Source organism: Aythya marila, assembly GCF_965140915.1.
Source record: "Aythya marila genome assembly, chromosome: 2".
In the NCBI taxonomy this organism is placed as follows: Eukaryota; Metazoa; Chordata; class Aves; order Anseriformes; family Anatidae; genus Aythya; species Aythya marila.
In genome coordinates this window covers 108,791,473-108,817,934 of record NC_139043.1, presented here as the reverse complement: position 1 = coordinate 108,817,934, position 26,462 = coordinate 108,791,473, and the positions used below count along the sequence as shown (strand labels likewise).

General features: G+C 35.1%; 1 protein-coding gene across 2 annotated transcripts in view; it reads right to left on the bottom strand.

The window, feature by feature from the left end:
* Nucleotides 1-3,774: 3,774 nt before the first annotated feature.
* Nucleotides 3,775-26,462, bottom strand: part of RB1CC1 (RB1 inducible coiled-coil 1) — a 74,678-nt gene continuing 51,990 nt past the window's right edge. The window contains exons 15-24 of one of the 2 annotated variants that reach the window (XM_082752248.1): nt 22,418-24,333; nt 18,178-18,337; nt 16,312-16,420; nt 15,956-16,196; nt 15,000-15,051; nt 13,613-13,660; nt 10,524-10,582; nt 8,664-8,791; nt 5,514-5,584; nt 3,775-4,957 (exon numbers count right to left, since the gene is read on the bottom strand). In XM_082752248.1, coding sequence (XP_082608374.1) covers nt 4,880-4,957; nt 5,514-5,584; nt 8,664-8,791; nt 10,524-10,582; nt 13,613-13,660; nt 15,000-15,051; nt 15,956-16,196; nt 16,312-16,420; nt 18,178-18,337; nt 22,418-24,333 — 2,862 coding nt within the window. In that variant the 3' untranslated portion in view covers nt 3,775-4,879. Of the gene's footprint in view, nt 4,958-5,513; nt 5,585-8,654; nt 8,792-10,523; nt 10,583-13,612; nt 13,661-14,999; nt 15,052-15,955; nt 16,197-16,311; nt 16,421-18,177; nt 18,338-22,417; nt 24,334-26,462 lie in introns of both variants that reach the window. The other variant, XM_082752247.1, reaches the window with a different exon arrangement.

The window sequence follows — 26,462 nt, the reverse complement described above, 5'->3', positions numbered from 1 at the left end:
ATTTGTTGCACACGTGTTTAGGTTAGGTAGATCTCATGCAGAGATGTGAGGCAGAAACAGGTTTTCTTACTTTATATGAATGTGTCAACATAGCTTCTAACACCCCCCTGGTGAACTTTACAAGTTCTTGATTATAAGACACCTTCCTTCAAAGCTGCTCCCATTGCAGAAAGATCAGCTTCTTACCCAATATTTTTTTCTAATTTCTCTTTTCAGTACAAAACTCAGTGAAAGTGGTGCCTTAAGAACAGGACAGATGCCTTAAGAAAAGGAAATTCAGCACATATGGCTTGAAATATTCTACAGCTATACAATGGAATCAACATATAAGGCAAAAAAAAAAAAAAATAGCATTTGCTGGGAGCAGCCATAGAAATATTAATTTGGCAGCTAAGTTTCTTTTATTTAAAAACTTTTAAAAACTGTTATAAAACAAAAAGATACGGAAAGCCAGTATTTACCAATATATTATTTTTTTTGAGGGGAAAAGTAGAAAAAAATAAAATTACCCAAATTATACCATCAGTTTCAACCCAGCTTTCAAAACAAAGGAAATAAATTGAACATTTTGAGTTTGCTGAATTGAACAAATTAGTTTTAATCTCAAATCCCCTGGTGAAAATGTCCCTGCAATTCTGCCTGAGCAGGGGCTTGAACGGACTGACCTTGAGAGATCCCTTCCAACCTCAACTATCCTGTGATTCTGACACCACTTGAGCATGTTAACATTGAACTGAATTCTTTGCCAGTAGCTACTTGGAATACAGGACTAGACACTCCTTTACTCCTCAGTATTATATATGGATGTTGTTAATACAAGTGATTTAATTACAGTGACTGCTAAAGGAAGTAACTGTTTAACGTTTCTAATTTATCATCATTGCTTTAGGACCGTGGAATGGCTTGTAAAGTGATATTAAGACACTGTGACCTTAAAACGCAGCACCGAGACAGCTTACTGAAGTTTAATAGCCAAACGTAACTTGAAAAGGGAAGTGTTCTTGTGTAGTGAATGCTCCATTTCTAAAATTACTAAAATTAACCTTTTTACGCTATGAAAAAGTAGCTCCCTGTATTACAGCTTGTTGATGAAAAATCTACCGGAATGAGTAAGCGCTACAAGCTACTACTCAATTTTTGCTGTTTACAGCCAATGCGGTTTCTAGCTGAAGCTCCACAGAAAAAGAAAGGCTGCAATATTGGGTACGGAGGAAATCTTGGACTACAAAACAGCACAATAATTTTGCAGAGCGAAAGGCATACTTTCCAGTCCTGCTATACAACATATGTAACGGCAGCTATATTTAGGGAAACACGTATACTTCTGTGTATGCTTAATCAGGCTTACTCATGCTTAATCAGTCTTACTCATTGGCCATCTTAAGATTCAAATGAACCACAACTGAATTCTTAACAGCACAACCTCCTGACTGGAGACGAACAGCAGCAGAGGTGCAAAAGCCACGTAACGCTCAGAGCACTCAGATAGAGACTTCCAAGATTATTATTATTATTTTAAAGTCCTTTTAAATTATCATCTCCTTTCTGTTTAGGTCTGCAGGATAAGGTTTGCTCTGAATCAACTTTATCTACTCTTCATGTTTCTTTTTGCACTTCAAAATATAGTTGCTCTTGTTAAAAGCCAGACTTACAGACTAAATATATATTAGCAGTAGCACAAGAGGGTTTGTTTTTAAATAAGTCAAATACATTTCCAACACACAGCCACACACAAAACAATGAAAGAAATCTCTCATGACCTAACTAATTCCCAGCCTTCCCTGACCTCTTCTGAATATGCTGTTGCTCCAAATTATATAGCCATATACAAAATTTTATTATGGAGCAAGATGAAACACATAGGTGGTGCATAACAAGCATAGTTTCAAGAACCAGTAAGGCTGTGACATACAAAAAATATGTAAACTAAATTTTTTTCAATGACTGTTCAGAATCATTACTGAATATGTTAGGAGTTTGTTTGACAGAATTTCCATTTCAAATATACATAAAGATTATAAAATGAAACACATGACAAATATTCCTAAAAACCAAAGCCATTGCTGGTTATTTATATTTTAGAAGTATGATGTCATGTAAAAATAACAGCTATATCCTGGTATTCTTTTAAGTGGCAGATATCAGCTGGGAAGGACTTTTTTCTGCATTCATGGTTTGCATTACAGTACTTTTTTTTAAACCAAGTATTTAGGCTTTTTCACGCTCAAATTGCTTGTGTGTTTCTTGGTTCTATAAGCATCAATCATGTCTCTGTCTATGATAAGACAGAAATCAGAAGGAAATCAAACCAACTTTCATAGCACCATGCATCAATACTGCTATTGTCCACATAAAAGTTACATATAATTTCAATCTGCACAGCAAACAACTTTGATTAATTTAAAATGAAAGCACAGACTTTTCTTAAGACAAAACTAAAGCTATTTTATATTGTTAAAAAATTCTCAGCATGGAGTTGTACGCTCAGGAAGATAATCTGAGAAGCTGCAACAACCTAACGTCATCTAAAGAGTAGCAAGACACACAGACCTTGGTGCAGTCTTAGAGGCTGGAGTACCAGAAGCACATTTTTGAATGTCCTAAAAGGACTGTTGTTTGTAGGTGCACAGTTCTGGAGGCCCACAACGAAGTCTACCATTTTATCCTATCTAGAACTTCACAAACAGATCCTTTTCTCCATGAGGAAAGATCCAGAGGACCTTCTACTTATCTTCGAAGTAGGCTATTCAATAATGGCAGAGCGATATTTTACATTGTAGTGCCGAACTACATGCATACTATTATGCAGATCCATTGCTACTCATGGAGTAACCATTCTCCCAGAAATGGAAGGACTCTGTGCCTCTTAGCTAGGCCTGGTGGCTTCCAGGAGATGAGTCCCTAAAAGGCAAATAAGGCTCAAAGCAGTAGGAAGATTATCTAAGGATTGGAGAAGTTTTGTCAGTGGAGTTTTGTCAGTATCAAGGCAACTGAACACACAGCTTATTAGAAGGAATGAATAGTGCTATGTGCGCACCTTTGTAAGCCACTTGACTCAACTGATTACAGAACTTTAACCTTGCTTTATAGATCGATGTTATTTACATATTTGCCACTGGGTAATACTCAAGTATGGTAATATTGTTCCTGAAGAACAAGGCACTTTGTTTTTTAAACTAAGTAGCTTTAAAGAGTCCATCCACCAACTAGCAAATTTAAGAATCGTGTAAGAAAGAGGCTTGATGAAATGCCATCCTATTTTCCAGAGATCAACTGTCTTAGTTTTATTTTAATCGAAGGTGAGATACAATTCCAAGTCTACACATTTCACAATTTAAAAAAAATAATCTGACCTTAAGTTTTTGTTTGTTTGCTTTAAAGTAAAACACTGGATTTTCAGGGTATTGAAGTGAATTATTTAGTCTGGAGGAATAATATTTGCAACATATGGGGAGAAGCATTGAAGTGAATTATTTAGTCTGGAGGAATAATATTTGCAACATATGGGGAGAAGCATTGACATTTTCATGTGATCATTTCTTTATCTTCTCTCTTCCTCCACTCTATACCTTCCGAAAATAAATCATCATTACATACATGTAACTGTATCAGTTAAGTCCTAGACATAAGCTTCTGTATCCAGAATTTCACTTTCAACTGGTTACTCATTTGTGGTGCATTTTCTTATAGCATTATTAAAAAAAATAAAGTAGACTATATTTTTAAACTGTAGCCAGTATAATTGTTTTTAAAAATGTCATGTATCAGTCTGATTTGTTAACAAAATTACTATTTATCTAGCTACCATACTGCCTAACTATTATTACAAGGCAATTACTGAATGTTGTTGAACACTAACTCCTTCTGGTGAAAATGTAGTTGTAATGAAACTTTGCTTGACCAATCAGATAAGAGCTGTAACAGATTAATACAAAATAAACATTATAGGAAGTTAATATTTAAAAGGCACACAAATGCTTCAAACACATACAGTTTCAAATCTTTATTGTTTTAAAATTCTACATGTCTTTTACAATTACAATAATTTGTTACTTAAATGACTCTTGTATGGGTTAATGTACAATGAGTTTTTTCCTGAAACTCAACCATGAAATACAATTTCATCAATATGATTTTTCTAAATAGATTAATACAAGATTTCTGGTTTGTTGGGAAGAACAAGTACTTCACTTTGAATAAACAGCACGTGAGTCTTCCCTTCAGAATCTGTGTGATCAATCCATCGAAAGTGCTTTTGAAGATTGCAGATCTAACTGTGACTGATTTCCAAAATCAGTCCATCAAATTACTTTTTTTAAACATTAAAGAGCATTTTCATGTAATGAAACAAGTTGCAGTAGTTATTTTTATTCATCTACTGAGGCAAACTCATGTTGAAGAAAAATTATATGATTATCTGCATGCAATGAACACTCCTCTTTAAATAGTTGATGAATTTTACACATATAAAGAATCTGTTAAAGAGTGCAAGTACTTTGATAATGATTTCACAAAAGGACATATGCTGGTAATAATGGTAACTAACATTTAACACCTAAATACAAGCTAATGTATATTTAACAGGCAATTAACATGGCTAACAAACCATGTTGCATGTGGTTGCCCTTTGAGAAAATGAACTCATTTGGTCCACACTCCTAAAGTTATCTGGGTAAAAAAATTGGAACAGGGTCAGAGATTCTGATGAAATTCTTGTTTCTAAAATGCGACCTGTTAAAAAGTAAAAGCAGTACATCAGTGAAGTATCTTGTCACATGACCTCAGTATAAAAACATGGCCTGGTATTCGGAGCGATGAACAAGCACTGAAGGACAAGTCAAAAAAGAATGGAGACAAAATGAACTGAAATTCTGTTGTGTTATACTTTCTTGTTCCACGGTACTGCTTTCACTCTGTAGAATTTTGTACCCAAAGGAACTTTAAATCTGTTTTGTGCCTACAAAAAAAAAAAAAAAAAGCATATTACAAATGTAATCAGAGGATTATACCTGGTTTTTTTTTGGTTTTGTTTTAAATAAAGACTGACTCCCATCCCTCTAAGTTTGCCAGACCCTGGCAAGGTTCCTCTTCATACTAAATTATTGTCTTATCTGGGTCTCCAAAGATACTTCATCATTTTCCCTGATTGCTGTTAAATTCTGATGGTTTTGAGGTACCAAAATCTTACTACGAACTGAACCGAAGTTTAGGAATTGTAGCCTACAGGTCATTGAAATATTATTACACAGGGTTGATGGAAATAGTCACTAGGATCCCAACAAAAAGTTTTATCACACAAGCAGGTTTTCCAGAGGCAAACCTATCCAAGCCACTTGCTCGCTCACTCTTTTTTTTCTAGCTCCCCTTCTCTTACTATTCACTGACCCTGGACAATCTCTATACTGAAGTACTCTCACATATTATGTGAAGAGTATACTTTATGTAATTGTAACATTTAATCTGTTTTTCTTCCTTATTAATGTAATCAGATGTTTCTATTCCAATATTCTTACCTTTTTTGCCTGGCAATATTCCTTTTCCATAACTTTTCCTAGCACCCAAGGTCTCCTAGATGCACCTGAAGCTAAAGAGACAATGTGTTTACTATTTTGGATAGTCAACTACAGGCAACAGGACATTATATTAACTACAGTGAAATATTTGTCAACATTTTCCTTGAAAACATGAATTGTTCAAAAACCATTTTAAAGTTAAAGCCACAAAAAATAAAGAAATTATGTCAAAATGGGGTTACTGGCATTTTCAAATAAAAACAATGTTTCAGTTCAAACTTTATTTGAAAAATAAAAATTAGCAAAGAGAAAAAGCAAATCAAAATTGAAATTAATTTAACGACTCAGAATTATTCTAGTCAACCTTGTTTGACCATTTAGTCAGATTTAGGATGATAATTTCTTGAAGTATTTCAAAGGATTGAAAGTCTTCCATATAAAACTTTCAGCATTTATAAATTCCAGTGAGAGTAAGGACATGTATTTGTCTATTATTCCAAGAAATTACATCTATTTTGTCAGTGATTATGGCATGAATAAAACATCAAAAACAGACTGAAGGAATGTGCTCTGCATAATCAGTGCTCTTCTAAACACATCTACAAAAAACTGGATCCAGCGACTAGAACGTAAGTCACTCAAGAACCAGTGTTTGAAGTTTTAATCTAGCTCTTCAAAATTAGTTTGGCTATTAATAATAAAGCAGATTCCATTCTGCTCAAAGCTCCTACGTATCAGTAGGAAGTATTCATATCTGATCTGAATGCTGTACAACAATATGTTATGATTAAAATACTAGATTTTTTTGAATTTGCTTGGCTGGTGGACTTCATTAAATTCACAAAAATGAGAAAGATGCCATTCATTCCTGAAATTTGCAAATTAAAACTTCCATATTGAGACGATGTGTGACAAAACGAACCCTGCAGTCTTCAGCCAACTTCAGCATCATCCTAACATTCTAAGTTTTCTTAATGGAGGCACACACTATGACAGTCTAAGTCCCTGACACTTAATATTGTAGAGATCTATACAGATGTATTAAAAATTTATACATGTTGGTTCAAAAGGTCAGATTTATGTTGGTTTTGGCAGACTTTGAAACAATTTGTAGTACCTAGGTCCACACCAATTCCGATCTGTCACAAATAATACTAAAGTAACCTTTATTTCATTTTCCCTACTTTTCTGATGCAGAAATAGAATCAAGACGCTATTTCTTGAAATACTGAGCTAGAAATAAGTGTGTTCCAAAGGTAAGTCTTCATGGTTGTTTTATGTGCAGTTTTCTCAGACGTAACACTACCTCTGGTTAGCAAGTGGTAAGGACAGAACAAAGTAAGTCCATTCAAAAACAGTTTTCAGTGAATTGCATACTCAGGATAATATACAAACTGAAACAGTGGTTACTTTATGTACGTAAACCAACAGTAAGAAAAAAATCAGTCATATATCACAGTTACGTATGCAACACTAATGCCATTGTTGTACTGTATTATGTCTGTAAGATAGGGATTCTGCCCAGACATATATGAGAAAACATACAGCACAGATTCTTCAGCAGTTTCTGAATTCAGTTAGAACTTGGTGATCTTTTATTGTAACTGAAACCCATAATGAGGTCTGCTGCTTGAGTATAAATTAACAGCTTCTGACAAGCAACAGCAGGTATATATTTTCACTTGTAAGAATTAATAAAGTTCCTTTTGATGCATACTCTTAAATATTTCTGGAACAAAGATCTGGAGCATGGTGAGATGGGGAGGTTTGTAAAACATACATTAGGTATGATAGATTAAAGACATTTACATTAATCTATTTAATTTAGCACAGTTCATTGTAATGCACTAAACATTGTTATTTTTCCTGATATCTGAAAGATTAATACTTCAATTTTTTAAGTTTACGTAGCTGCCAAAAATCACCAATGTATAACCTGAAGATTAAACAGGGGAAAAAAGCAAATGTGTCACCAACCTGAACATAAACAAAATGTACAGAAACTAGCAGGACTCATTATTCTTCAGAGAGTAGTTTCACCATATAAATACAGTGGGAAAACTTTATCAGCAAAAAAATTGCTTGCAAACTCCCCTATACTATAGCTTACATTTTATTATTATAGACCCATATTTAGGGCCATAAATACATGAACCTAAATTCAAGTCACTTCACAGAAGATGAGCTAGAGAGAGAACACATTTTATCCAAAGAATCTTTAAAGAGCATCATAAAGCCAGGAATTAAAAATAAGAACTGAGTATGCACAGTTTTGACAGAAATGTTACAATGAGTTTTGCATTTGCTATCCTCATCAAATAAAAAAAGACACTGAGAACAAATTCCACATAATAATAGGCCTGAGACCTACACAATTATACGCTATTATTGCTGATACTGAATAGCAAGTGACCTGATAGAACATTTTCCCTAAATGATCAAAAGATTGGCAAAGCTGCCCTATGAGGAAAGGCAGGTCTTTCGACCTTGGAGAACACAAGGCTTGGGCAAACTTCATCACAGTATTCCGGTACTTAACGGACAGCTGCAAAGAGGACAGAGGATCTCTTCACTGACAGCTACATGGAGAATGCAAGAGGCAATTGGGTCCAAGATGCACTGGGAGAGGTTTGTCTCCCAGAAAAACCCAGGTTGTCTAAGAAAAATGTTTTACAGTGAGAAGAATCAATCACTGGAGTCCCCAGAGATATGCTAGAATTCCCCATCGCTACAGGTTTTCAAGATGCAACTGGACAGAGTGCTAGACAATCTCATCCAGGCTCCCTTTTACTACAAAAGGTTGGATGGGATGCTCTTTTGAGGTCCCCTCTAACCTAGGCTGTTCTATGATTCTATGTTAATATACACTGTATATAAAATTGGCATTTATTACAGCTTGAAGATGCAGATATTCTTTTCTATTTTTCAGAGATATCAACACCTGCATAAAATTTTGATTTAAAGTGTTCTGTGTTGAAAAACATTTAGTATCAAATAGCAAAAGCTGCAGAGAAAGTTAATAGCTATTTACATTACACACTTGTTGCATTTACCACATAAGTATTTATATCACTTACTAACTGTTAGAAATTTAAGCATTATTTGTAGGAAGACAAATATTGAAAATAATTTGACACTTACCACACTCACCTGGTTTGAGATCCAATGCAGCAAGAGATTCTGAGTGCAAGAAATACAAGGTTGGACTAACAGTAAATAATACGTAGTTGTCATGCCTTTCATCCAAGATTATTAGAACCAAATCGCCAACCTGAAAACTAGAGATATTAAGGAATTTAGCGACAGAAGCACGACAGTTTAAGACTACATAAGTTACAATAACTATTTTTCCATATACTGCACAGGCAGGATGAGACTTAAGCCGCATAGCAACACAGAATTTTCTACTTATGTTAATTCATACGCATTTTATATTTTCTGGAGTCAACAAAAATACCTTTAAAAAATATTTTTGAATGTTTTTCTACATCCATCAGCTCATTAAACAGGAATACTTAAAATATTCTACTACGGTCTTTTTTTTTTTTTTTTAACTTTTTTTTATTCACCCATACTTATGATACTTATCGCTGTACCATAGTATTTACAAACAGCTTTTTGATGTTTTAAACTGTTGCTAATATGATCTCAAAAAATACGGCAAAGCATTTATGTAGATATCCTAAGATTTTAAGCACACGGGACAAAGAGATGAAATGTTCATCTGACTCTGATCAAAAGGTTAGAAACGAAGAAATACTGTGGTTACTTCACATAAAAAGTTTCAGAAGTCTGCTTCTTCCTGACAGCAGGTTAACACAAGCCATAAAGTTCTGTTGCTGAAACTTGGCCGAAGAAGTTAGAGAACTTCTGTCTCCAATTTGTTTCACGGTTCAAATGTGTTGGAAGTAATTTAATTACCCATGAATGAAATGAATTCTGAAACAGCTACAAGTTAAGCATTAAACCATGAGAATACTAAGAATAAATGTTACTATTATACTGAATGTGGGGGATGAAGTGGCAAAGAGAGTGGGAAATACTTCTTTGTAAAAGGGTGGGGGGCAGAAAGATACTCAGGTATAAACAAGTCTGGAGAGAAATCTCTCTCATATGCTTTAATGCACACTTTCAGATAAAATAACACAGCTTTTCCCCCGTACTGATATGATGACAGACTATGACTCAAAGATATTTCTCTTGGATGAGTAAAATCTTCTTTCATAATATTTTTCTCCCCAGATAATACCATGAGAGCTGCCATAATATTCAGATGCTCAAATGAAGGGTTGATTCTGTACATACTGCCCTTGTTACAATAAACATGCTATTTGGTGTAATTCAGAAAACATTAACAGAATGTTTTATTTTTCCCCCCAAAACAAGCATTTTTGATGTTCCTCAAATTGAAATATTATTTGAAAACAACTGTCTGTAGCTTTCATATTTTGCAATAATTGACACACACACACACAACAATTTTACATGTTAAGAGTTCCAGAATACATAAAAAAATATTTGAGTTAATTTCATTCTCTCAAGATAGGTCAAAATTTTAAGAAAGTAGAATTTCTACTGAAATACACTATACAGCACTATACAGATTCAGGGTGAATAGCATTCCTTTGACTTTTTCTTAGCATTATTTCAGAAAGATAACAGCTAAAGAAAAAGTAAATCTAAAAGAAAATAATGGACGCATTCTAGAAATCCCAAGGAATATTAGCCTTATAAAGGAAAACTAAGAAATCAAGAAATCAGGGAAATCAAGAAATCAAAAATTCAATAATGAATTCAGAAAGGCCTTTTTTAAAAAGGAAAAAAAAAAGAAGTTTATAAAATTTGATTTATTCTGAACTGGCATGGTTCAGTAACTGATGTGTGAGCTATAAAGATGATCTACACACCTTTTCATTACAGAGAAAAGACAGAAGAACTGTGACGTTCTTTAACAACATTTATTACTGAAGGCACGTCCATCTGACTATAGGAAAATAAACATGTACTTACTCTCTAATTGCTATTTTTTCAGAATGTCTTGAGGATACTGAAGACATGCTCTGGGACATCTATAAAAAACAAAATAGATATAAAGAATTGGCAAGCTATGATGAAATGTAAATGGCAGATAACAATATGGTTGAAATAAATTGTTCGCTGCTGTTTTCAAACCTGCCTGCTCTCGTAGATCATAGAATATCCTGAGTTGGAAGGGACCCTTAAGGATCATCAAGTCCAACTCTTGACACCGCACAGGTCTACCCAAAAGTTCAGACCATGTGACTAAGTGCACAGTCCAATCTCTTCTTAAATTCAGACAGGCTCGGTGCAGTGACCACTTCCCTGGGGAGCCTGTTCCAGTGTGCAACCACCCTCTCTGTGAAGAACCCCCTCCTGATGTCAAGCCTAAATTTCCCCTGCCTCAGCTTAACCCCGTTCCCGTGGGTCCTGTCACTGGTGTTAATGGAGAAAAGGTCTCCTGCCTCTTGACACCCCCTTACGAGGAAGTTGTAGACTGTGATGAGGTCTCCCCTCAGCCTCCTCTTCTCCAGGCTGAACAGGCCCAGTGACCTCAGCCGTTCTTCGTACGTCTTCCCCTCAAGGCCTTTCACCATCTTCGTAGCCCTCCTCTGGACACTCTCCAACAGTTTCATGTCCTTTTTATACTGTGGTGCCCAGAACTGCACACAGTACTCGAGGTGAGGCTGCACCAGCGCAGAGTAGAGCGGGACAATCACCTCCCTTGACCTACTAGCGATGCCGTGCTTGGTGCACCCCAGGACACGGTTGGCCCTCCTGGCTGCCAGGGCACACTGCTGGCTCATATTCAACTTGCTGTCTACCACGACCCCCAGATCCCTCTCATTCACTCAAGAAAAGATTATCTTTCTGTCAGCTTGCTCTGTAGCAGCTTTTTTTTTTTTTTTTAAAAAAAAAAAAAAAACAAAAAAACAAAAAAACAAAAAACACCACTAATTATGAAATAGCTGACCTCTCCCTTGTTAATAGCAATGAGAAGTGCTCCAGCCCGGGGCCTGCTCCTGAGGGGGCTCTCCATGGGCAACAGCCTCCTCCAGGCCACATCCACCCACTCTTTTTTTCCTCCTTTCCTAATTCTGCTCTCAGAGGCAAAAACATCACTTATTGGCTTGGGTCTGGCCAGCTGCAGGTCCCTTTGGAGCAGGCTGAAACTGGCCCTTATCTAACATGGGGCAGCTGCTGGATCCTTCTCAGAGTGGCCACCCCTGAAGCTGCCCCACTAACAAAACCTTGCCATGTAAACCAAACACATAAATTAAAATAAAATAAACAAATAGAAATAAAATAAATACAAGTTTTTTCAACAGCTCTTATAAAGTAATGAATATCCTCTAACAACATTCCTGTCATTAAAAGATCCTTTTTAACTTGTATTGCTTACAGAGGTAACCCACAAACTTTACTGCAAAATCCAGTGACCTGAAAAAGATTCTTTTATTATGCAGTACACCTTCTGGGTTCCTTATCTGAGGTAGCTGGGTATAAATAAATATTGATATGTTAACACTGATGTGTATTTTAGTTTTAGAAGAGTATTGGGAAGGGGGTGAGAAAAAGGAGGAGGAAGAGATGACTAAATATTTTATTTTTGAAACAGCTGACCTACATGTAAGGTATTGAGAAGGTATGTTCTTATGCCCATTTAGAAATCAACTTTGAATAGATTTAGATACCAATAAACTGCTAATTTCTCCTACACAGCTTGTTATTAAATACACTAACGGAAATGATTTTGTATTTATCTTGTACAACACCAAACTTCCTTCAACTTAATTTTACTCTTAGATGGCAAAAGATACAGAATTTAATTCAGGATACTACAGGGAAGTTTGGCAGACCGTCCAATGTGTTTGTTATAAAGAAATGCCTTTTGTGCACTTTATAAGCATTCTGAATAAACAGGTATAAGGAAATATGCTTTAAAAGGTGTTGCAATCTTTTATGATCTGCAATAGCAAGATTTTTAAGGACAGATTTTAATGGGGAATGGAAAGCTTTTGAAAAAAACAGTCATTTAATACCTGAGTATGTAACAGGAGAACAGAAGTAACTTCTAAACCAAATTTCAGTCCTATCCCAGGCAGAAAACTGACTGGTGTTATGTAACTGAAGAAATTTAAAGACTTCTTCCATGGCAGGTAACTCCATGCAACCACACAGATACCAGTTCTTATAAAATTCCTAGATATCTATCCATTTAAAGAAATGGAGATCTCCATCGCCAGTCCACCCACTCAACTGCCAACAGAACTAACAATTTCCTGTATAAACATTATTTTGAATTCAGGTTAAGACCTACTAGCAATGCTACGCTCCAGCTAAATCAGTCAAGAAGGATTCATAGCTCATGAATTAAAGGAACTCTGTCAGCATATTCTCTATCCTTCCTTAGGCATTGACTGATATTTCAGCATATAAGTTAAAAATGATGACAGTATTTTCAGTAGCTATGCAAAATTAAAGTTCCACACTTGATAAAAATACAAATGCAGGTGGAAGGGTCTCTGAGTATTCTGAACACTTTATTAGGATAAGTAGACTTTTGGCTTATAACTTAAAAGCACTTTGTAACAGAAGTGTGACAGAGCCAACAGCACTGTTGTATTCTGATGTGCTGCATCCCTATTTTGAAAATTAAAAGCAAACAAGAAAACCTCTAAAAATGCTAACATCAAAAAACAGTTTTCCAAAAACAATATCTAGGTTATTGCTAAATATGCTTAATGTGCAGGCATATATATAAACTTGTAAACTGGCTTTCAATCTACTGTTGCTGAAGAACCGAGCCTTGCTGACACTGAAATTTATTCCCCCCACACCAAGCCTGGAGAGTCTGTGCTTTTTGGGATGAAGAGCTCCAATCATATTCATCCATCCTATGGGAAAACTGCTAAATTGAGGTAACTCAAAGGTTATCAGATTTGCCCCTTGCATTACCATTTAAAACACTTTTGTAGTTAATAAACCACATTTTCAGATTTAAAGAAATTTTAACAAATTTAAAATTTGTAATTTTTTTTTAAAGGTACCTAAAAGATGTGCATTGCACAAATACTTACCAATCTTTGATTTAATCTCTTATTTTCCTCTTCTTTCAACTGCAAAGTCTGAAAGAAAATCTTATCTGATTAACTAATACAACTTGTACAGTATATACATCTTAAATAGTGTTGACACTACGAGTTCCAGAGTAGTTGCACAATAGAAATCTTTACTTGCTTCAGTTTTAAAACAGTATCAAAAGATATTTTGAATGAAGACTTGCACAAAGTTCAAAGGCCAGCAATTACTACTGCTAAACTATGCTTATCTCCACACTCATTCTTCTCCTCAACTTGAAAATATGCCATCAATAAAACAGAAAAAAATATGTTACTATTTTGTGGCTGCTAGCTACTAACCATGACAATATGACATGTATTCTGCTTTGCAAGCAGAATACAGAATAAAATGTGCAAGTAGTCTTAATCAGAAACATCCAGTCACTTGCATGATGTGGTTCAACATTCAAGTTCTCCTGCTGATCACAGAATGCAGTGTAAGTGATCCTAAAGAAACTCAGGTTTCAACTTTGAAGAGGAAAAAAAAGGCAACTAGAGAGGAATTAAATATGACTGAATTGTTAAAAATGACCAGAACATGAAAGATTTCAGTTCAACCACTGAGGATTGATTTAACTGTTTACCAATAAGTAAAAAGCTTATTTCATCAAACAGGTTCCACAATTCAATTATGCTGAAAGCTACACTCAAAATAAAAGGAGTAACAGAAGTAAAAATTAAATTAACGTATATTATTTGTGAGAGGCAGGGGAGTGACTCTAGCTTTAAACTCACAATCCTAACCTGCACGTTAAATAAGTACTTAACGTAGGAGCATTACAGTAAAGTCAGAAAATTGGAATATGAACATTCAAAACAGGCGCTATCTCAATTTTTACTGAAGTAATACTGTCAAGATTATAATGCATCCCAGGTAGAACTAAGATCACCTAAGTAGTAACAGTCTAAGAGTAGAAGTAACCTGCTTCCAAAGGAAGAGCATAAAATCAATCTTGACTCCTGTCCAACTGTTTTGGATGCCTTGATTTAAACATGCAAACTTTTTTTTTCCATGGTAAAAAAATTCCCTAGGCCAATGAATGAACTGTTACTGCAAAGAAGAAATAGTACACCCAACTCATTTATCCCCAAAATCTATATAAACAGAGCAAAGTATAAATGCGCATTAAGCTAGGCTCAGTATAAATACACTGTATTAATACTTATTTTGAATGACTTCGGTTATACCAATCCGAAAATCATTCAAATAGAAAACATTCCTCGAAATAGTATTTATTATTATTAGCTTTATTATTAGCTTTGCTAATGCTATATTGCACCAGAGTACTAACAGACATTTATAGTAATTAGCTGTAATGCTTAATCTCACAGATAATCTACTCACTCTTTCTAACAACATGATCCTCTGTTTTTCTTCAGACATATGGACATTTTCACTACAAGAGAAAGAAATGGGTACAGTAAAAGCAATTTTTTTCCCCACACACTCAAAAGTGCTTTTCCCCCCCCTTCTCATTCATGCACAGATGAATGCCATCATTCTGCTAGCATAAGGAGCTTACAGAATACTTTGGTACTAGCATTCCTAGTACATAGGCAAGGTATATATTTAGGAAAGAAAGAATCAGGAAAGCAAAGAATCAGGAAAGTAGCTGGGAAGCTGAGGGAGAAGAAACAAAACTACAGAACAGAAAGGCAATTTAAGAATCAGCATTGACTGGCAAAACCTTTGAAAAATTAAAAAAACCCTTACCCCCTTCTATAATCCAGTGAATTTTCAGTCACTGATAAATGATAAGTTTGTGGTCATTTAAGAAGAAAGGGGCCATTTCTGCATATTTCACAAGATTCAGCCCAAGATTCAGTCTAATTTCTACCACGGGCAAGTATCTCCACTTCCCACTCATACACAAACATCATTATGCAATCTACAACAGTCACACGCTCAACCAACCAGAAAGTTTTCTGTGTTTGATCTGAAGTCAGCCACTGTTCAAAAGATATGCCAACAAAATGTAAACTCTACTAGCTCATCCTAGGTCACTATTACAATTGCTCTTCTTCCACTTGATTTATATTTCATACACTTAGATGTAATTTTTCACCTTATAATTGCAAAGCCCTTAAGGCTGTCTACTTCAAAGCCATCAAAACCATCCATTTCTGATGACTGTGATGCCACAATTGTATATGTACATTTAAAAGAACATTCTTAGTAAGAATATCAAAGGTGGAGGGAGTGCTAAACGTGCTCATTTGTACTTTAGAACACCCAACAGCACACACACAAAGAACGTGAGCATGCTTTGTGTAATTCTACTACCATGCCCCCATACTTACTGCACAGCCATCATACTGGTTTCCATTGTGGAGTCCATTCTCCCTTCAGCTGCAATGTCAGAAGCTAATCTATCTGTGTCAGCAGGAATATCAGCTGCACATGCTCCACAAGCTTCTGAAGCTGCTGCTAAGTAGGTTGATGGAGAAAGATTACTACTCCTCAGCTTATTAACTTGTTCTTCAAGCTTTTTCTTTTCTTCAAGTAAACGAGCTCGATCTTCAGAAAGCGTTTCAATCAAATCTATGACGCAAATAAATAAAAATTCCTTTAATAATAGCAGAGCAAAGGAGCAAAACCAACCTGACGCAAATGGAATTGTCCTATTAGAAAAGAAATACTTTCACAGTATGCTTACCCTTATCTTTTTCTTGCTGTTGTGTTAGCATTTTTAATTTGTCACTAAGGTCATTAATTATATTTTCTTTCTTCATTTTTTCTCTTGCCAAAACAGTGTTAAAGTTGGTCTGAAAACAAAAAGAAGTATTACTGAAATAGGAAACGTAAGAGACTAGTTAGAGCAAGAGAAGAGAGAAATAAAAGCCCAAGCAAGAACTAAGCTGTTTTTATGCCACGCTGAGGAAATTTTAGGTATTGTAATGGGTTGCCCAGGGAGGTGTTAGAGTTGCTGTCCATGGGGGTGTTCAAGAAAAGGTTGGACGTGGTGCTTAGGGACATGGTTTGGTGGGTGATAATAGTGGTAGGGGGATGGTTGGACCAGAGGTTGGTCTTAGAGATCTTTTCCAACTTTACTGATTCTATGATATGAATCCCTCTAACCATTATACCCTCATACCTCCTACTTTTAAGGCTGTGGTGAAGGGAGATAAAAAAAAAACTACCAACTATCTATTAAGAGGGTATTTTAAATCACAATTTCACTTCTTTGGTGAATTATAGGAGCCAGTAATGACCTTGACTAGCTTTAGATTCTTTAATTCTGTATTTTATATTTTTTTTCTATGCCTATTCATCTCTGTCTTAAATCAGAAGTTATTTGTCTGGTCATACAACTTTTATAGTTGTATCTTTTTCCTGTTGAGTCTGTCTAACAAAACTCACATAACACAACACATCACAAGTATAAGCAAAAACTTAAGTAACTTTGCTAAGGTGAAAATGACATCAAGTATGAGGTTAAATACCCAGAAAATTCAGCAATCGTTGGAGGCAGACGTAAGTTTTCAGCACTGGCGTATATGTTTATTTTTAATTAGGTTCTGTATTTCATTGAAATTTGATGTTAACGCTTTCTCTACCATGCTTTGCTGCATGAATGAAGATTATTAGATAACAAGGAAAATGGTATACTAAGGCAGATTCCAACACAAAACGAGATCTTAAAATTATCAATCTGTAAGATATCCCTGTTAGATTAACTATGTACTTCAGTATTAATGTCTGCAGTCCAGAAATTTTAAAAATACTCATTTCTTTATAACTGTCTGATTTTCTGCTCTCTGTACGAAGTGATTCAAAGTTCATTCACCAAGCTGGTTGATTACTACACTGTCTCTCTGACCTTATTTGATCCTATTATAACTGAAGTAGAGGTGCTTAAAACAGAAAAACCTTTCTTAGTGTTTAAATGCTAAGCTGTAGATAATAGCTGTTACTAAGAGAGATTTAATTTCAGAACTGAGCGCATCTACAAAATTGGAGATTCATGACATTTTAAAAAGAAAAATACACCAGTAAAGATACTGTAATAATTAAATCAGTGTAATGGGAGTTTGTATCGAGGTGAGGAATACAGAGTTGTTTAATATAAGTTTAGAAAGACGTAAAACATCACATTTGCTTTGAACCTCAAAGGCCATCTGCCCAGGCTAACGATGTATAAAAGCCATTAAGTAGCATTCCAAATCAATTAGTATTTCAAAGCTTTAATTATGTATTGCACAGAGTAACACTTAACTTAAACCGTACTTAAGTGACATCTTTCTGGAGTTCAGTATATCAACAGATAAAATTTACAGCACTAGCATAACAACACAAGCAAGTGATGAAAGAACAGAAACTGAAACTGGATTGCACATTCACAGATCGTTAAGCAATTAATAAATAAATTGTGGAGTGTTGAATTTCATTAACACATTATAGGACTCCACCGAACATAGCACAAATTCTGAGTGTGTTACACAGCAAAAAAGAAGTCATTATCTTCAGAACAGCAAAAGAACACATGCTCATGGGAGGAAAAGTAATAAAGAATCAACTTTACCTGCTGCTCTGCAGTTAGCGATGTTCTGATGTTCTGCATTTCTTCATTCTTTCTCCTCTCTTGTTCTTCAAGTTGCTCCAAGAATTTCATTTTTTCTTCCTGAAGCTTTTCTTGAAGTTCAGCAACCAAAGTTGATTCAGCAGATGATTCAGTGGGAGGACTTAAAAGGAAATGTTTAGGCTTTAAATTTATGTCATATACAGAGTCCCAGAATATATGAAAGAAGCAAACATACAGAAATCACATCAGTTTTGAGACAGTTTTCTCTGAAATATTTAACGAATACTGTATTCCAATTAAGTCATTATTAATATTTAATTCTATTTTCAATCATGTATGTCTCAGCACACTTAAGCATTGTTTTCTAGTACGCTACAGTGACTATACTTTTGAAATTTTCTTGAGAGAGGGACTTCTGTTTTTACTTTTTGGACACAAGGTATGGAAAGTGGTGAAACAAGAAACAACGACAGATCAATTCCACTGAGATTTTTAGTATGTCAAAATGCAATGCCTACAGTACCCTTATAAAAATACACCATTCAGCAATAATTCAATGGAATGCAGATGTAAAAGACAACACTGGCTTGCAGAATCTGAAGAACAGCAGTAATGCAGTGATGATCATAAAGAAAAGAAAGCATTAGATGTCACTCAGGCAGGAAGGTTAATAACAACCTAACATGGCTCTTGAAACAGACAATGTTATACAGCTCAAATATTTTCCATCACTGAACCCAAAGCGTTAACCACAGTTTCTGTGGTTTGGCTATACCACCACTGTGTACAGTACAGACAAAACCCCTTTTGTTCAACAATTTTTGTGAAAACTTGTATTACATTTCAATTGTTTCTCCACACTGGAGTTATTTTTTAAATAAAAATTTCCTCAAACCTACCTACATACACGTGTCAATGTTTTTTGTTTTTGTTTTCCCCCCTCTCTCCAGTCTCAGCAGCCTGAAGGGACAGTCTCCTGACATTAGATAGGCTGTGCTGAAATCAAAACAGTGTGCTAACGTACCAACTCCCACAAGCACAACTCTTAATCTGAAAATGCTTCAAGAATTCTTCACCACATCATCCGGCACAAACTCACCTGTATCTGCCACCAATTCTCCCTAATTAAGAGAGCTAAGTAAAAGTTTGGCTGGGAAGTGTAATGAGGTATGCCTACATCTTACAATACAAACAAAAACACACTAGTCACGTTACTCCAGGTTGCCTGAGTGCCAAGCTAAGGCACCAGCCTAAACCTAAGACTGATAGCTGCACCAAACCAAAGGAGGTGTCATCTGCCTCGCAGATGGACTGAGTGAACTCTCAGCTCTTTGGAAGATGACACTCAAGTATGTCGTTACTCTAAGGATGCTTAATACCTACGGCATTAGTTACAACACCTACTTAACCTTTTTTATTTTTCTTCCAGATACCAAAGGCACCTTTCTTCAAGGACTCCTCTTGCAAATAAACACTGTACTACTCTAATTTAAGATGACAAAGGACATACTTAGGAATACTGCCACTCCTCTACCACATGGGCATACACTGAAGGTACAAACTATGGTGTAGTATCTAAGTGCTCTGAAAGCCTGTTAGAAGTTGTAAATACAAAGGCCCTGAAAGAACTAAGTCCACACAGTGGCAAAACAACCTTTTGCGATTCCTTAAGTCAGAAGGAAAATGAGCAGGAAAACAAAGCAAGTTGTGAAGCACACAGGCAAGTCTTTTTTTATGCCACAGAGAAAGCTTTCTTTGTGCTGGATTAAATTTCAGCTCATTTTTTAAATAAATTAAAACTATCTGTGAGATACAACATGCATGCTTTATGGAAAAGCTTCACCACTGAGCTGGAAAATCCCAAGGCTGGAAGATACCAAATTCGTAATTGAGTTTTAAAACCAGTCAGAAGCCCTACTACGCTTTTAACATTTTTTCAAAGTTATACATCTTTTAGCAAAACAAATTGCTTAATGACAGTAATTACAAAAATTGCATTGTTCAATTAATCTCTGTTAATCAAATTGGGCACATACTACATACAAAAGAAAAATTAAACAATTACAAATGCTTTGCGCATCTATTCTCTCTCCTGATCATGACGACTTGAACTCCAGGCACTTTATAAACAAAATACATCAGTTTTCACGTGTTAGTAATGCATGGGCCACAAACATTCCTTTCTAGCTTCTAAATATTTTTGTTAGATTTCATGAAAGTTCAAAAAATGAAGTTCCTGGTACCAGTGCAACGCTCAGATCAAATTCAACAACAGAAGTCCCTCTCAGTGACTTCTGGAATGCTAGCATAAGATTGATCTTGCAGAAAAAGGCACTTATTTGACAAGCACGTGCCAAATAAAGGTTGTTTTCCACTGTTACAAGTTAATGACTAAAGAACAACTGAGACAGAATAACAAGTCAACTCAAGTTACTGACACAGCTTGGGTCTTAGGAACTTCAAAACCAAACAGCTAGGCAGTGACTTTGAAATAGTAAGACATATTCACATAACATATGTGCCCTCTGGAGATGAAACACGTTGTGTCTTTATTCCTAGAGAAAAAGCCTAACAGCAGATTAAAGGCATAGAGTGGCCGTATTTTAACATCACACTTTGAAAATTACAATTACTTGATAGAACTCATAACAAACTACTAGCATGTCTTCAGACTGAAGCAGATAATATTTCTTTGAAATATATTGCTCTCCATTTTATCCAGTTTGTATAGCAATGCACACAGCTGTGTTCAGTTCAAATTTAAATGTTAGTCTTTCTTTTTTTTTTTTTTTTTTTTAAAAAAGTCTGATGACATAGCTGTATCTTTTTCCTGTTGAGTCATACGCATCATATCGTGTCTACATGCATTAATACAAACAAAAGGAAAAGAACACAGTGCTTGATTTATTCATTTTTCCCTTCTAATTCCAGCACATTTCCTTAAATTTAGAGAATATTTAAAGACAGGAGTTTTAATTTAATTGTATCCCAATCACTGAATCTTAACGCAGGAAGCACACCTTCATTTTGACCTTTTTTTTTTTTGTACACAGACACACAAAAAGCAGACAGTGATAACACAACGACAGATACATTAGCATATCAAAATCCTTAGGTAATGGGGATGAAGTGGATATTTCAAGTGATGTGGATGTTTACATTTCTTTACACCACGGAAGTAAGCTGTGTACTGGATTCTCTGTATAAACTCTCCCCATTTTTATTTTTAAAAAACATTACATTGATATTTAAAAGGTGAATGCCAACTTAATAAGTTTGTGTTTGAGTTCTGCACTGTTCTTTTTATGTGCCCATTTTATCACTCTTCACATCTCACATACTCGATGTATAATACCCAGCTGAAGCTTTTTGCTCTAGGTACGATGATATAAATAAGAATTATCTTCGGAGCTCCAAAACTCTACAGGGAGATTAAAAACAAATTCTAGCATTTCAAATTAGAATATTGTATCTAAGCCATAGTTGCATAGAAAAAGTCTAGTATTTCCATTATATAATATACAAATGTCTACTCTGACGGGCATTATGAACTAGGAGGTAGATTAGAAATAGGAAGTCAGGAGAAGTAACTCTAGGTTTTTATGGCAAGAATTTTTTTTTCCCAATTGGAAAAATACTGCAAAAATGAACAAGGAAAAACAATTATGCTAGGATGGCCTTTAAAATGACGTTGCCCAATAACGTTTCATTATAAAGCTCAAATGGCAGACCCTAGAAACAAGGCAGCTACGGTCCAGTTTTCAGTTGACCATGTATTGTCACACATTTTTTCATGGCAGCATTAGCACCACCATGAGCGTACAATTAACCAACATAAGAAAGTTACTAGCCTAAAAGCCATCCACTTCAACCTTATACAGTGCTAGTGCAAGAGCAAAGGACAGGAGAGGAGAGGCTGATGAGACCATTGAATCATGAATTTCAAGCAACTGTGGAAGTGCTCCTTCAACAGAGCATTACAAGACTGAAATAAAAATCTTCATTGCTGTCTGAAAATCATTACTGTATAAAGTATATTACGGTCTTTTATACTAAATGCAGACACAGGAACATCATTACTTATAAAACAGAAATAACTTGAAACCTGAATAAAAAACAAATCAGACAAACACTGCTACAAACATGTAGAAATTTTACCTACTGCATACTGCATCATGAACAAACCAGATTAATTACTTTAGAATACTAAGACAACACAGCAACTTAATTCTTACAGTACCTCCGATTTACTTGCATCTCAAGTTGTTCTATTTTTTCCAAAAGCCCTTTTTCAGCAGCTTCTCTCTGTAATTCAAACTCTTTACAAGCAGTTTGCACTGCGTCCTCTTTTTCAGAATTGAGTTTCTGAATGAGCAACTGCCTGTCTTGCTCTTGGTTAGATACTAACAGTTCTTTCTCTTCCTTAAGCGTATGGATAATAGCTTCATATTTTTCCCGCTGCTCACAGAGTGCCATTTTTTCCGTTTTTTCCTTTTCTAAGGCATTCACTTCCAACTCTAACTTACTTTGCAGTTCTGCTATTTGCTCTGAAAGTCTTTTTTCTGCTTCACAAGTTTTTTGATGCAGAACTGTTACTTTGTTTAGTTCAGTTCTAAGCAAATTTGATTCTTCTTCATATCTGTCTACCAGCTCAGAAATGCACTGATCTTTCTCAATTGTCATTAGAGTTCTCAGTTCTGATAAGCCCACTTGATATTCATCACTGCTGTTTTGTATCTTACTGTTTAATTTATCAATCTCTTTTTTTAAGCTTTCAGTTTCCTTATCAATCTGAGATTTTAAGGTCTCTTGTTGCTGGTTCCTGCTTTCTTCCAAGAGAAGCTTCATTTCATCCGTTTCTGCTTCTTTCAGGGCAAGTTCAACTTCTAATTTGCACCTTATATCAGATAGATCTGAAACTTTGAGTTTTAACTCTTCTACCTGTTGTTGTTTCTCTTGTACAACTGCTGCATGAGATTCCTGCATTTGTTCAAGTCTATGCTGGTTCTCTTTTTTTAATTTATCTAAACAGTCCTTGTGCTCAGCTAGCACTTTCTCAAATTCCTGTAAATGTCTAGCTTGTAGGTTGTTTTCCAGTTCTTTCAAATGGCTTTGTTCTAAACTCTGGAGTTCTGCCCTCAGGAGTTGTAGTCTTTCATCACTTTCAACATGAAGTTTTTTCAAGTCTTCCAGAACAGTCTCACGTGACTGTCTCAGTTTCTTAATTTCACAATTTTGTGTCTCCATTTGGCATTTTAATTCATGTAATTTCTGATCTTTTTCATTCTGAAGGCAAACTACAGCTTCTTTTTCATTTTTCACCATTGCGAATTCATCATTTTTATTCTGAAGTACTTCCTCTAGGCCTAACAAGTCACCTTTCAACTTTGTAATCTTTTTTTGGCTTTCTTCACCATCCTCCAGTAATTTATTAATTTTAGTTTCATATTCACTTTTCAAAGATTGCAGTTCTTTTTGATGTTTATCTTTTAGTGTTTTTTCAAGTGAAAGTTTTACCTTCTCAATAGTATTTAATATTTCTAATGAAGTGCATTTTAAAGAATTAGAAAAGTCACACTGTTCTCTTTGTACAAGTGTTCTAAAGTGGCAAAGATCTTCTTTTATGCCTCTTAAATGTACCTTTGAATCTTGAGCAATAACCCTACACTTCTCCATGCGAACACTGAGCGATGCATTTTCTACTGAAACGTCCTTTACACAAGAATTTGTGTCTTGCATGCGTCTACTGTCTATTGCATTGATAACTGAAGAATAAAGAGATTCCACCATCATTTCAGGACTTTGTGGATCACTTATTACATTAGGAGATACTGGATTTTCTTCTATTACAAATTCATTTACCGCTGACATAAAGTCAGATTCTGGACTTTCTGCTAATGAATCCAAGTCTAATGATCCTTGTTTAAGAGCTTGCTCCAGGTTCGGATGGGCAATAGTTTCAAAATCAAATGTGTGAGCATCAATGCTGTCTGGTGACAATTCCTCTAATGGAGCTGGGGGACACACAGGAGGACACAGGGGACCCTGAAGACTGAGTGATGGAGGAGTTTTTGAAGAGGTAGCAATTGTGGTTCCTGTTGTACTTTCCATCCTTGGTGTAGTAGCAGATTGTGGCGATGCTTGACTATTGGAGGCCTAGAATTTAAAGAACACAAAAAAGTGTTTAGAGATTGGCAGAAGTGTTGACAAATATTTTAAATTGATCAATAATTTCCAGGAAAAACTACAATGAAGTCAGCTTTACCTGTAACAATCCAAAATAACTAAGACTGCAGTTTAACTAAAAATTGCAGAAATTGCAAGTGGTACTTTGTTTTAATTATTTTCAAAATTGCTCAAACAAATATTAAATGTCCAGCTATATAAAAATCCTACAGAAATCACATACAATTGTCTTTGAAAAGTCTGGAACAACTTTGGATGAAAAAATGAAGCTACCAGTCAGAAATAGACACCCTTTGTTTTCCAACAATCTGCTGAATTTGTTTTGCATTAATAATTTTGTTAAGATATTTCTAATTTATTCTTGTTAATACTGTTAAAATTTAGTTTAATTCAGATACTATTAATTAATATTAAATTAAAAAGATTTACAAAAAACTTTATAATGACAAAACTGTTATCTTCTAATGCAAGTATCAAAAACATGCAAAGAGAATTGTCCTGCTTCAGAGATCAGTAAGTGCAAGTGTAAAAGACTACTAATATATTAAAGTGTACATTCTTATTAAAAGCAAAAATTCTTACTTCTCAGAAGTCAGGACATTGCAGTTGGTGTGGATTTATTTTCCCATGTTACTACCAACATCAATTTTTGTCTTTTTGCCTAGAGACACCGGATAGCACTAAACTTGATTCTGTAACTCCAAACAACTCAGTCTTCAACTGAAAGGCTAAGGATTAGAATACCTCTCCACAATCACCCCTGAGTAACAGCAACTTGTAACCCAGCACAAATATTATGCAAGCTTCTTCATCTTTTTGGAGTTATTTCCAAAAAACTCTGATCACAGTGCTTTTGATATTTAAAAGGCTGAAGTTTACCTCTCATCAATTTTCCAAGTAATTGGGATTAGATAACATGTTTAAATCTCATCACTATTACCTCTTGTTCAGTACTATGAGAATTATAAAGAAAGAGTTCAAATTCTGCAAACTCTACTGTGAAGTGTATGTTCATGCACAGTGTTTGAAAACAAATCTTAAGCAATTTCAAAGATATCTTACAGATGTTACAATAAATTTCAGAACTGTAAATGCTTTTCTATATTTACTGCCATGGAAAATATACTTTAAGTGAATTCAGTTGAAGGACATCTTTCAGAATGATGCTCAGTTCCAGAAAGCCAACAACCTCCTCCAGCTAATGATCCTGTGCATGCCTCTTTTCCAAAATCTACATGCTGTCTCCATGCATTTAAATAGTGTCTAGTCTCCTCCAGTATATTAGTTTTTACTGAAGAAACTTCTGTTATCTAACTCAACTACTTAAATGACAAGTTAGTAGAGCAGGGCAATAAATGGTCAGCAACAGAAACCAAAACCAGACAAAAGTGGCAGACACCAGACTGCTGTTGCAGAAATACCTAATTTTTTATTTTCTCAATCTTTTTACAAATAGCTGCTACCCAAAAAGGTACCTTATCCTTCTCAGTATGAGGTAAACGCTTTCTTCAAGGAAATGTAGCATGACTAATGTGAGTAAGAAATGAATGCTAAACTAAGATTCAGGAATAATCTATTTCCAGTTGTGACACTCACCTAAACAGGCAAGCTGCATATGTATCTTACCTCGATTTGCCTTTTCATTTCTACGAAAGTAAATCATACAATGATTTTAAATTTGATGACCAAAATCCACTGCAAAAAGCTTTATGTTGTTATTCAAAATACTGTCTTCAGCCATCAAAAATGAATACAAGATACAAGAGAGAAAAAACATAAATGGAACCGTTCCTTTTGTTAAAGATACTATCAGTTCAGATTTCAATATGTTTCCTCCCTTGTGATTAATTTCGGCTTGCTGTTTATCTAAGAAAATTGAGAAAAAGAAATGTTGAAAGATACTCTCTATGTTGGTAAATGCCTGGACTCAAACCACATGCTTTAACTGACAAGCATTTAATATCAATAAACCAGAGCTTTAACAGTAATGAAAGCTAGCATCACAGATGTAAGTAAGCACGTAAAAAATGACTTTGAAGATCGAATATTAGAAAGTCCTACAGAAAGCCACATACAAAGGAAAGGCGGTATCAACTTTT